General features: G+C 37.0%; 2 protein-coding genes across 4 annotated transcripts; both read right to left on the bottom strand.

The window, feature by feature from the left end:
* Positions 1 to 465: 465 nt before the first annotated feature.
* On the bottom strand, positions 466 to 7,971 carry LOC122034141 (exosome complex component RRP42-like). Of its 3 annotated transcripts, none has more exons than XM_042593281.1 (9): positions 7,541 to 7,971; positions 5,913 to 5,973; positions 4,269 to 4,402; positions 4,091 to 4,147; positions 3,850 to 3,942; positions 2,813 to 2,891; positions 1,919 to 2,043; positions 1,035 to 1,178; positions 466 to 925 (listed from the first exon to the last, which is right to left on the bottom strand). In XM_042593281.1, exons 3-9 carry the CDS (start codon positions 4,392 to 4,394, stop codon positions 683 to 685), a joined length of 867 nt encoding a protein of 288 aa, XP_042449215.1. In that variant the 5' UTR covers positions 4,395 to 4,402; positions 5,913 to 5,973; positions 7,541 to 7,971; the 3' UTR covers positions 466 to 682. The 3 variants fall into 3 exon arrangements, with proteins under 3 accessions (XP_042449215.1, XP_042449207.1, XP_042449201.1); XM_042593273.1 differs by having other exon boundaries at positions 7,519 to 7,971; XM_042593267.1 differs by lacking the exon at positions 7,541 to 7,971 and adding an exon at positions 6,062 to 7,462.
* A 920-nt stretch (positions 7,972 to 8,891) lies between these two features.
* Positions 8,892 to 10,723, bottom strand: LOC122034163. The gene is made up of 7 exons (XM_042593290.1): positions 10,646 to 10,723; positions 10,443 to 10,565; positions 10,312 to 10,355; positions 10,117 to 10,242; positions 9,288 to 9,372; positions 9,113 to 9,169; positions 8,892 to 9,030 (listed from the first exon to the last, which is right to left on the bottom strand). Exons 1-7 carry the CDS (start codon positions 10,709 to 10,711, stop codon positions 8,938 to 8,940), a joined length of 594 nt encoding a protein of 197 aa, XP_042449224.1. The 5' UTR covers positions 10,712 to 10,723; the 3' UTR covers positions 8,892 to 8,937.
* Positions 10,724 to 11,185: the final 462 nt, after the last annotated feature.

Here is an 11,185-nt window from a genome sequence, read left to right on the forward strand (position 1 = left end):
AAACATCATTTCTACCACTTTCAACTTTATTCGATTACATCAAATAAATTTAAATAATAAAAATTTTAAAAATTCTAGAAAGGATTTTAATGCATTAAACACATCTTTAATGCAGAAGTCTAATTTGAAAAGGAAGGTATAGTAGAAAGGAATCTTGTGAAACAATTTGTTTAATTAAATCCATTTTTAATGTAGAAGTCTATCTTGACGATAGGAAGGTGACATGTTTACTGGCACCTAATTTAGTTTAATTTGTCATTAGTGCATGAACGATTGATACAATAAAAAAATAGTTCCGTCAGTGCACGAAACTCCTGAAAAAAAATTCTTATCCTAGTTCTTCTGTTTTTGGTGCAATAATGAACAATAAATATAATAGTGGAAGCCTACCAATCTATATAATATATAAATTTTAAAATATAGTTTCAGTAAAATAAAAAAATATCTTCAATAGACACTTTAAAATGCCAAAAATGCCTATTTGACTTTGATCCTCCTGTCATTATATCTCATTAATAAGATTTCTACTTTAATCTAAGCACTACATTACTAAAGTTCTGTTTAGATGATAAAAATTGCTCCACAACATTCAAACGTAAAGCTAACAGCAATTACTAAAAGAAATGAGTCGAACATTCGATCTCCTGCAGATTGGGAGGAAACTTTGGAGGATGCAGACAGATCATTGTTCCTGGGCTGCTGCTGCCTCTGCAGCGGCGATCTCTGAATCGAGCATAGACATCAGTTGCTCGCCTACATGCTGTGCTACTGAAATCATGTCAAGAACAACACTTGGGTCCAAGCCAGCAGCGCCTCGCTTCGTCAGTCCACATATATGTCCATGCCTATTCAAGGAGACAGACATAGCGGAGCTCATTTGAGACTCCTCTTCCAAAGTCGCATCAGCAATGTAGTGGCGACCGACCTGATAACACATCAGTTGTAATAGCTTGCAAGCAACCAATGCCCCTTTCCAACCAGGCAAGGGGATAGGTGCAAACTTGAACGTAGAGTATGACAGTTATTTCGATTACCTTAGTCAGGGTAACTATAACAGGGACTCCAGTAGTGTCAAACTGCAAGAACTCTTCATCGCTGAGATCAACATCTGGTTGGTCATTTGGTGAAGGTCCAAGAATAACAGTGACCTTTGGGATGCCTGTATTACTTAAAGCTACCTGGAACAACAACAATATATGATGATGAATAGATGGCTAAAAGGATTCAAAGGAGTGACAATAACTTTGCAACATTACATACAATAAAGATCTAATTTGCATCATTGCGACCGAAATTCTTTCCAATATCAAATAGTAGGCAGCACTCGATGTGAAGCCTTTATATTAAACTAGGACGGGAGGTTTTATTCATGATGTCTTAAAGAGTTTCTAATATCAAATAGCAGGCAGCACTGGTGTGACTCAACACACGACAACGTGAAGCTTTATATTAAACAAGGACGGGAGGTTTTATTCATGATGTCTTAAAGAGTTTCTAATATCAAATAGCAGGCAGCACTGTGTGACTAAACACACGACAACGTGAAGCTTTATATTAAACAAGGACGGGAGGTTTTATTCATGACGTCTTAAAGAGTGCTTGACTCAACTCATTTTGATGAGACTGAGAATACAAAAAAAAAAAAAAAAGTTCCATCCAACTAGCACACTAAGAGAAATGGGCTGTCATTCTCAAATTTTGGCATCTTTCACAGAAGGGAGTATGATCAATGACCATTATCAATCAGAAAATAACTAGACACAGAAGAAAGCAAGTAAAAGTGCATTATATTTGATATTGATCTAGAACTCATACAATCTGGAGACTACAAAAAAGGTAGAAACTTTAATGAGCACTGGATAAGATGCTAGGATTAAGGAAATCAGGAATTGCTGACTCTAGTACTAAGATTGATTACCTTGATTGCAGCGCCTAATGCATCAAGTAGATTTCCATCTGAACTGACAACTAGGCCATCAATGTACAAATCCCAGCACACCTTACCCTCGACAATGACAAGGGACGAGGGATCGATTCCAGCCCCTACAACAAGGAGAAAGAATTGTATGCAGAGAAAAGTTTGTAGTCTAAAAGGAAGTTGATTGACTGCTAAATGAGAATTTAGACACAGCAAGTTGGTCAGGAAAAAATCAGAAAATTTGCATGACAACTAAATGGTGGGAAAAGCATAAATGTCCATGAGGCATGCTTGGATAATGGTCCTGTTCCTTGAATAATGTGTAATCTAGTACACATGATTTCCAATTAAATTCTTCGAGTTAGAAGCAAAACGAAAGAAGACTAACATAAGATTAAGTGAAAAAACATATGAAAGTATTGGCATATGCTGCAAAATTAAAGTGGAATGGATTTTATTGGCCATGATGCATAGAAAGTGAATTCAAACAATGAAAACTTGGGATTTCAGCACTTGGTAATAAAAAAAACAAGAAAGAACTGCTGGCCATACTTGGTTTTGCCCATGTTTTTAGTGAAGAATACATGATGTAGATAAACATGAATCATTTTTACCGCAGCTGATGTTAAACAGGTATAAAGACAAATCACCAATTATGGATCCAAAGTAGGATTGTTATTATTGAAAATGCCATTTGGAAGGATTCAAAAATTTGCCTATAAAGTTAATATGCACAAGACCAAGTGACATGCATTATGCAGAATGAAAGCTGTCTTTCTCCGTAATACAGAGAAAACAATGACTCACTCTAAGTTAGGCAATTAATGGATTTTCAACTAGTTAGAAGCAATCAGAATTACTGATATCAATAACCAACGGATACTAGAAACATACCTGCTCCGCTCTTACCACCTAGTAAACATCTCTGAAGAGCAACTGAGAGTTCTGAAGACAGTTCTTCACCTCCCCTTCCCTGTCATAGTTTTAAAATAAATAAATTTCAATTAGAATTGCAAAATAAATCAATTTGTACCAAAAATTTACTACCAGGACCATCTTCCATTTCCCTGATAGCTACAGATACTTCATGCAAGGCAAATTTAAAAATTAAAGCAGCAAAAAAAAAAAAAAAAAAGGCATCGTCTTCAATTTTGGCCATTGTAGTAGGACTATTAAAAGCATAAACCGATAGTCTATCTGTTCTATAGACCTTTGTCTGAAGAATTATGTACATCATTCATCAAGGTTCCACATAGTCATATATTTTTGCTTCTCATCCCCATTCTCAGTAATAGTTCCAATTTTGTCTGTTTAGGTACGAATTTGACAAAAGCCAGCTGATTCTTTTGCTTCTTTTCTCGATACTCAACAAATAAGTCATTGTACCTGTAGGGATGGCAACTTGATGTATGTAGGGACTTAACTGAACCCAACCCATTCACTCGACAATATAGAGAACATATAGGGAAAATTTTGAAATCTCCTGGAGCAGTGAACGATGCTGAGTTGAAACCTAATCTTCAAGGAGAAGGATATTTTTCACATTTTCTTACATTTAACAATTATTAATTATTATGTTGCGATGTCCTATTTTGCTTTGATATCATCGAGATATGGGGATAAGGAAGATGATCACACCCTCATACGATATCACGCTCCAGCCCGATTTCATCCCTACCATATTTTTTTAAGTGACTAAATTCAATGATCACATTTACATTTTTAGGAGCCTTCATTGTTTCCATTGCATATACATTCACAAACATCATAAAGAATGAAAACTATGAAGCAAAACAACATTTAAAAAGTCCAATAAGATCTCATTCTAATATATTGATAAAGTGCATTAGTTTTTCCATTACAGAAAAAGATATCCCAGAAAGTTAATCCGCACGAGGAACACCATGACAATATAAAACTGACCTACTAACCTCAAACATTGGTGCTGCTGTCGGACTGCAGTCAACAAAAATAGCAACTTTTCCTTTATCCGGTTGTAGAGAGCTTGGCTTCCCCAATTCTGCCTAAATAACCCAATATCATGTAAAAATTCACAAAAACCAACCAATGCAAAAACTAGAAGGCTTTACTCCATGGTTATGACATAAGGGACCCTGGTATCCTCGCCTCAGATATTGTTACTGGAGAGAAACCCAGATATCAATAATATACCTTAATGCTAACAATAACATCTGTTGCTCCCAATCTAACTCGTGCAGACCCATTCGCCTAAAAAACAACAGGAGCAGAGAAATGCTTATGAAGTAGAACTCCTTACAAAACAGAAGGGGAGAGACAATAACTACTAGAACAACAACAAAATTAAATCAAATAAAAATCTGCATTTAACCTGAGGAATGACTCCTGTCTCGATTGAGATGGGTCGGTAATGGAGTCTTTTTCGACCGTCCGTGCGGAGGTCCTGAGCAATCCCACCATGTATGAATTGTTTCTCTCCTAGAGAAAGGCCTACCATTATCCTCCCTACAATGAAAAAATGAATGTTATAATAGGAGAAAACACATCATAGAAAGCTACCATAATAGCTAAGTATTTATATCTCATACAACAAAATGATGAGTTATCAGAAATACAATTTAAATTTAACCAGATCTGTCACTATGCATATATGTCAGTATATTAAACAAGATATTAGAGTTTTAGAGAAAGTCATAGTTCATCAAAATTAAGGTATATCAACTAGCTAGCATCCCTTTTACTTGTGAAAAAATTAAATAATTAAGAGTAGATACTTTTTTATGGTATTTTTCACTAGTAAAAATCACACATTGTTAATTAATCATTAACTTAAGGAAATTGACTTCAGTGTCAACTAACTATTGAATGCTTGTTATTTATTACTTAATGCTTCGCTGCAAGTCGCTAAATAACTTTTGCAGGAAGAATTAAAACCGACAGAAACATCCAATAGTTAGTTGACACTGAAGTCGCATTCATTTTGTTGTCCATGGTGATTCATAGCTCTGATGATAGAATCTGTGTTAATTCCTTTGATCGCAACAGGCAATTTTTAATTCTGTCAGTTCTCCATCCAACTCTTGCTAAACATTTCATCTACCAAACAAGTAAATGAAGACTTGACAACCAACCCAAACCAGGAAATAGATTCAACACGGCAGAAAATTTTAACTTTACAAAGTCTAATGCAATCAACCAAACATGCAAAATAAAACAACAGATTTTAAAAAATGACAACTTTCAATATCAGGAACACCAGAGCGGGGAGCAAAAAAACGGAATGTTGTTGATGATACACGCATAATCGATCTATAGAAGTTAGCAGATACCCGAACATGGAGCTCTTCCGACCTAGGAACGTCAGACCACGTTCAATGGCTAGCTTAGTAAAAGTCTCCAACTCAGCCATAATAAAACAACAGATTTCTCACCTGTTGAGGAATCAACTCCCATGATTTTGTAAGTTTTGACGATAGGATGAGTAGAAAACTAACTTAGTAAAAGTCTCCAATTCAGCCATAATAATAAGGTAATTTCATAGAACCAAGACCTCTATGTTATATTGAGAATAAACATGAGATGTAGAGGTGACCAAGTTCAAGAAATTAAGAATCTCTAAAAGTCTCACAAGATCAAACATTTGTACGCTTCTTGTGCAAAGCAACTAAATTCGATTACAACTACAAGCGATACAACCACTCCATGGCTCTATTGTAGAACCTTTCAAAGGATGTCTTTAAGCTAGTTATGTTTTGTGCAAAGCACAAGATATAAGGGTGAATTTGCTAATGAAGTACCTTTAGGTGATGAGCAAGGTCATAGCACATCATTAGCCAAGTGGAGTAAACTAAAGAATCCCTAGATCTCATAACACTCACTAAGATTGAACACGTTACATAAGAAATTACATAAGAAAGAAACATATCCATCAAAATTCAAAGAAAAAAGACCAAACACATATACAAGTGAAGCTTGTTAGATAAGAACTGAAACTTAAAACTATTATTATATATACCTGTTTGATTCGATTATGTAGAAAGGAGCAAGGTGACTATTAAATTCTTCCAATCTACAACCTAAAAAAAACAAGAAATTAGCAAGAAATTAGTTAGGAGAATATACAATAACAAACTTCCAATCCACAACATTAAAAAAGCAAATTACAAATCACGGTGAGATCCGCAGATTAGGGAGCAGCGACGACAAGAATGAGTTTGGGAGGAGAAAGGCAGAATCACAGCGTGTAGGCAGTGCTGTGGAGGAATCGTGGTGGAGGCCGGCGGCGGCACAGGTATGCGTGAGCGTGGGTGAAGATCCCAGCGACAGTGACAGCAGATTAGGGAGAGGAGCGGCAACGAACGAGAGCAGAGGGAGGAGAAAGGGAGAGGAGCGCCGATGAGAGCAGATTAGGGAGGAGCAAGGAGAAAAGCAGCGATGACGAGAGAAGCTAAGGGAAGAGAAAGGAGAGGATCGGAGCGGGGCTTAGGGCGGGGGAGCGGCGAGCGAGAACAGAGAAGAAAAATCGGCGTGTGATGAGGGAATGGGTTAAGCGTTAGGGCAGGGAAAATGACATAAATATTTTAGCGTGACAATAGGATTGGAAGTTCCTTAGTGTAATTATGAGATATGTTGGTTTTCCTTCTATGAAATGGTAATTATGAGGTATGTTGACGTATCAAAATTTTAAGTGATGCCACATTTTTTCAAAAAAAAAAAAAGTCTTTCCTTACAAAATTTTTTTTATCTAGAAAAAAAGTGATAGTATTGACTGAAGAATATTATCCTGTGGAAAATATTTATGTCATTTTCTTCTTAAATGAGGGGAAAAAATTACATAAATATTTAGCGTTAGGACAGGGATCTGATGATTTTAAATTAAATGTCATGAAGAAAATGTCGTAATAGGTTAAATTTCTAGTAGTGGCTGGAGCTGTTGTGGCTGAACATTACTCCATCGACCCTCTGCCCTAATCCCTAAAGCTAGGTTTTATCCTTTTTCCTCTTTCTCTCTTCCGCCGCACTGCTCTTTTCCCGATAACCTCTTCTCCCGCGATCGTTGCTCCAACCGTCCTCAACATCTTCTCCAGCAACTTAGACTGGCGTTCCTCGATCGAGTGATCGTAGCCACCCAGCCGTCGAGTAACGTTGAGCCACAACAGCTCCAGCCATCAAACGTGTCCGACGTTCCTAGGTCGAAAGAGCTCCACGTTCGGGTATGTGCTAACTTCTACAGATCAATCATGCGTGTATCATCAACAACATTCCGTTTTTTTTGCTCCCCGCTCTAGTGTTCCTGATTCATAGCTCTGATGATAGAATCTATGTTAATTCCTTTGATCGCAACAGGCAATTTTTAATTCTGTCGGTTCTCCATCTAACTATTGCTAAACATTTCATCTACCAAATGAAGACTTGACAACCAACCCAACCAGGAAATAGATTCAACACGGCAGAAAATTTTAACTTTACAAAGTCTAACGCAATCAACCAAATATGCAAAATAAAACAACAGATTTTAAAAAATGGCAACTTTCAATATCAGGAACACCAGAGCGGAGAGCAAACAAATGGAATGTTGTTGATGATACACGCATGATCGATTTGTAGAAGTTAACATATACCCGAACGTGGAGCTATTCTGACCTAGGAACGTCGGACCACGTTCGATGGCTGGAGCTGCTGTGGCTGAACGTTGGCTGTGAGTGGAGGGATCGCGGGAGAAAAGGTTGCGGGGGGAAAAGAGCAGTGCGGCGGCGGAAGAAGAGGAAAAAGGATAAAACCTAGCTTTAGGGTTGAGGGTGGAGGGATCGCGGGAGAAGAGGTTGCCGCGGGAAAAGAGCAGTGCGGCGGCGGAAGAAGAGGAAAAAGGATAAAACCTAGTTTAGGGCTGAGGGTGGAGGGATCGCGGGAGAAGAGGTTGCAGCGGGAAAGGCGGAAGAAGAGGAAAAAGGATAAAACCTAGCTTTAGGGTTGAGGGTCAGAGTTGAGGGTGGAGGGATCGCGGGAGAAGAGGTTGCGGCGGGAAAAGAGCAGTGCGGCGACGGAAGAAGAGGAAAAAGGATAAAACCTAGGGTTGAGGGTAGAGGGTCGATGGGGATTTGTATATATTTTATTATTATTATTATTCTTTCTTCTCCTTTCCTTTCAGTCCAATTCGGAGGGATTCAAAAATTATACATCAAAGGCGGCGAATCCCAAAAAATCATGACCATCTATTTTAGGCACACCTGATCACTCACTACATTCTGCCAATGGATCCCGTTTATCGAAATTGGGCTGGCGTAACAACCTAAAAAAAATAAGTCCCATAAATACTATATACGATATTTTTTACTCATTAAAATTATCAATATTAAATTACAATTAAAAATATATGTGAATTATGTATTATTTTTATCCTCCTAACGGGCGACTTTTAAATATATTCAGATTAAATATCGAAATTGAGGTGTATCTCTCCATGTTCCCAGATTAGCATCGTACTTTTGTATTTTTTTTTAATGATCTATCCGGTTTTACAAAAAAAAAAGTTTTATCAATCATAGATAAATCGAGAAGCCGGTATAGGTTCATAAACTTAATATACCATATTCATTAATAAAGAGACTCAGCTTGTTCAAGTAAACTGATCTCATGTGAACACAACTTTTCCCTAGATTATTTACTTGCAACAAATACCAAATTTTAATGTTTATAGGAATGTAAACATAGTCCATTCAATCAAAGTTAGGCCTCAAATCTTACTTAAAAGTAAAGAATAAGATTGAATGGTAGACTGATAAGTTCCTAATTAAGTTCAAATCTCATTTACCTATTGAACGGTGCTATTATAAAATCTTAAGGTTCAAATCACAATCTTGATGGACCTTTTCTGGAGCCCTGGACAACAATGTGAGAGCATGATACAAACAATCGATAACAAAATATAGTTTCCTGATTTGGAAAAGTTGAGAGTTCATCATGAAGGATTATTAAAACAGGTAAACATTTTCTAGTGAAATGCATGCTTAACCATTATTTTATTTAGCAAAATAAAAAAATCATTGTCGGGAACCATCATCTGCAGCTGCTTGAAATGCTCGCAGGAACACCTCAGGAGGCTGTCCACCGCTGATCTTGTATTTTTCATTAATCTGATAGAAAAAGAATATCAATTGGAAAGAGACGGTCTAAAATATTGTAAAGGAAATAAGGCACTAGGATAAAACAAATCACCACAAAGTGGGGAACTCCATTGATGCGAGAAGAATACTTTTCAAGCTCTTCATTGACCTTTCAATGGCAGAAAACGAAGATAAAAGCAAATAAAACTCTTTGAAGTAGTTAGAAACAAGAATTTTGAAAAGATTGAAGAATTTTGTTTTTTGTTTTTGTAATAACAAGTAACAACCTCCTCTATCCCTTTTGTTGGGTCGTGGAGCAATTCTGAAGCTCCTTCTATGCCAACCTTCTCAGCAGCATCCAATAGAACTTTCCTGTATTTATTTCAAGATTTTTCCAGAATTCGAACCCGTGACCTTTTGGTCACATGGCAACAACTTTACCATTGTGTCAAGGCTCCCCTTCAAGCCAAATTTCTAACAAAGGCATGAAAATTTGACAGGATGAATTCGAACCGATCAGTGTAATCGTATATTTCTTCTAGCAGTACAACTAGCATGGTTAGAAATTTGGAAAAGTAATAAGTGTTTGTACTAGAGGGAGAAATATCCACACTCATCTCAATGGTAAGAAACACTACAATTTCATTCCAAAATCTGTGCAAAACGAGCAATCAGTATAAAACTATTTCAAACTATGTTGGAACTTCACTATTATTTTGTACCCGTAATGCAGAAGACTGGAACGAATGTAGCACATGAATTACTTTTGATCATACTCATTTGTGTATGAAACCTAATAGGAATATCTATAAAGGAGTCATAGCTCTATGGAATTATTTTCATCTCAGTTAGCTCAACACCATTGGTGCCGCAAAGTAAAGCTTGGTGAAATTAAGGCCGGCGTATCTACCTCAGTTCATGTTTAAGCAACTCCATGATAATTATTCCTAATTAAGCTTGTTTTAAGATGCAAATTCAATGACAACAAAGTCATCAATCATAGGAATGCAGCAGCTTATAACTCTTGTTGACTAGATTTATTAGATTTCTATATGCATATGAAAAAAAAACTAAAGAAAATATGACTATTTTCCAATAACTCAGAAGAATTCTTACCGATCTCCAATGTACTTTCCTTGACAGAAGTAGTTGAGGAACAACTCCTCTACAAGAGCATTTTGTTTATCATAACCTTGGCTTGCAAAAAATGTTATAAGTCTGTGACTATCCAGTGTACTTCCCCTGAATCACCCATGAATGTGTTAACATTCTTTACGCTCAATTACAAGGTCTTATATGTTGTTCACTTACGTTAACCCAGAGGTATCATACTCAAATCCAAGGCTATTAAATATCTGCAAAACAAAACATATATTATGCCTCAAGATGTTTTTGATCAGTCAGATATTAGACTAAAATTCAAAACATAACTACAAAAGGACCTTTGTCATCCTAGACATCATCGCCTCATACTGTGAAGCTCCAAACTTCTGTTTATAGAAGTCTGTCTTGTTAATTCCTTCTTTGGGTGCATCAGGGTTGAGAAAAAATGGATGCCACCGAACCTGGAGGTGAATAACAAGGATTATGGAAGGAAAAGGTTAATTGAAATGATAAGAAGATTTTTATCAACAAGAAGAGAAACCTCAAAGTTAAATCCATCTTTTGCTGAATCTATGGCCTTTTGAAGGTTCTGTTTTCCAATCATCATAATTATGCATGAATTCATTGTAAAGATAACAATCAGCAAAATCAATGGTCTGGAAGCATCCGACGATCGAACTTTAGTTTTGATAATGGCAAAGGAATTCAAAGTTAAGTTTAATTATTGTCTAACAGTTTAATTGAGTGTTTCAGGAAAGTCCTAACTGCGGTTAGGCAAGTGAAAAACCCTAGGGAGCGGTAACCCTAGGTCATAAGGGGTGGTAACCCTATGCGGAAAGTCTTGGCGAGTCGGAGCTTCAGGCAAAAATCCTAGGGGACGGTAACCCTAGGTTAAAATCCTGATGTTGTGAACCGGGTAGAAGTCTGGGTGGGTCGAGGACCGGACATCCAACATGAAGACCGGAAGCATCGGACGCTGAGCAAAAATCCAGTCGATCTGGAGGATCGTACTGGCAACAGGTAAATCTCCTGAGTGGAGTATGTGAGGACGCGTTCCCCGTAGAGGAAACAGTAGGCGTCG

The sequence above is a fragment of the Zingiber officinale genome, chromosome 1A (assembly GCF_018446385.1).
Source record: "Zingiber officinale cultivar Zhangliang chromosome 1A, Zo_v1.1, whole genome shotgun sequence".
Lineage (NCBI taxonomy): Eukaryota > Viridiplantae > Streptophyta > Magnoliopsida > Zingiberales > Zingiberaceae > Zingiber > Zingiber officinale.

Excerpts from the sequence above, each read along its gene's own strand:
- LOC122034141 (XM_042593281.1), bottom strand. The coding sequence starts at position 4,394 with ATGGTAGGCCTTTCTCTAGGAGAGAAACAATTCATACATGGTGGGATT. Across the intron at positions 4,148-4,268 it reads AGACAGGAGTCATTCCTCAG|GCGAATGGGTCTGCACGAGT; the intron begins GTTAAATGCAGA and ends GTTGTTTTTTAG. Across the intron at positions 2,892-3,849 it reads CAGCAGCACCAATGTTTGAG|GGAAGGGGAGGTGAAGAACT; the intron begins GTTAGTAGGTCA and ends AAACTATGACAG.
- LOC122034163 (XM_042593290.1), bottom strand. The coding sequence starts at position 10,711 with ATGATGATTGGAAAACAGAACCTTCAAAAGGCCATAGATTCAGCAAAA. Across the intron at positions 10,566-10,645 it reads AAGATGGATTTAACTTTGAG|GTTCGGTGGCATCCATTTTT; the intron begins GTTTCTCTTCTT and ends ATTCACCTCCAG. Across the intron at positions 10,243-10,311 it reads TATGATACCTCTGGGTTAAC|GGGAAGTACACTGGATAGTC; the intron begins GTAAGTGAACAA and ends TGGGTGATTCAG.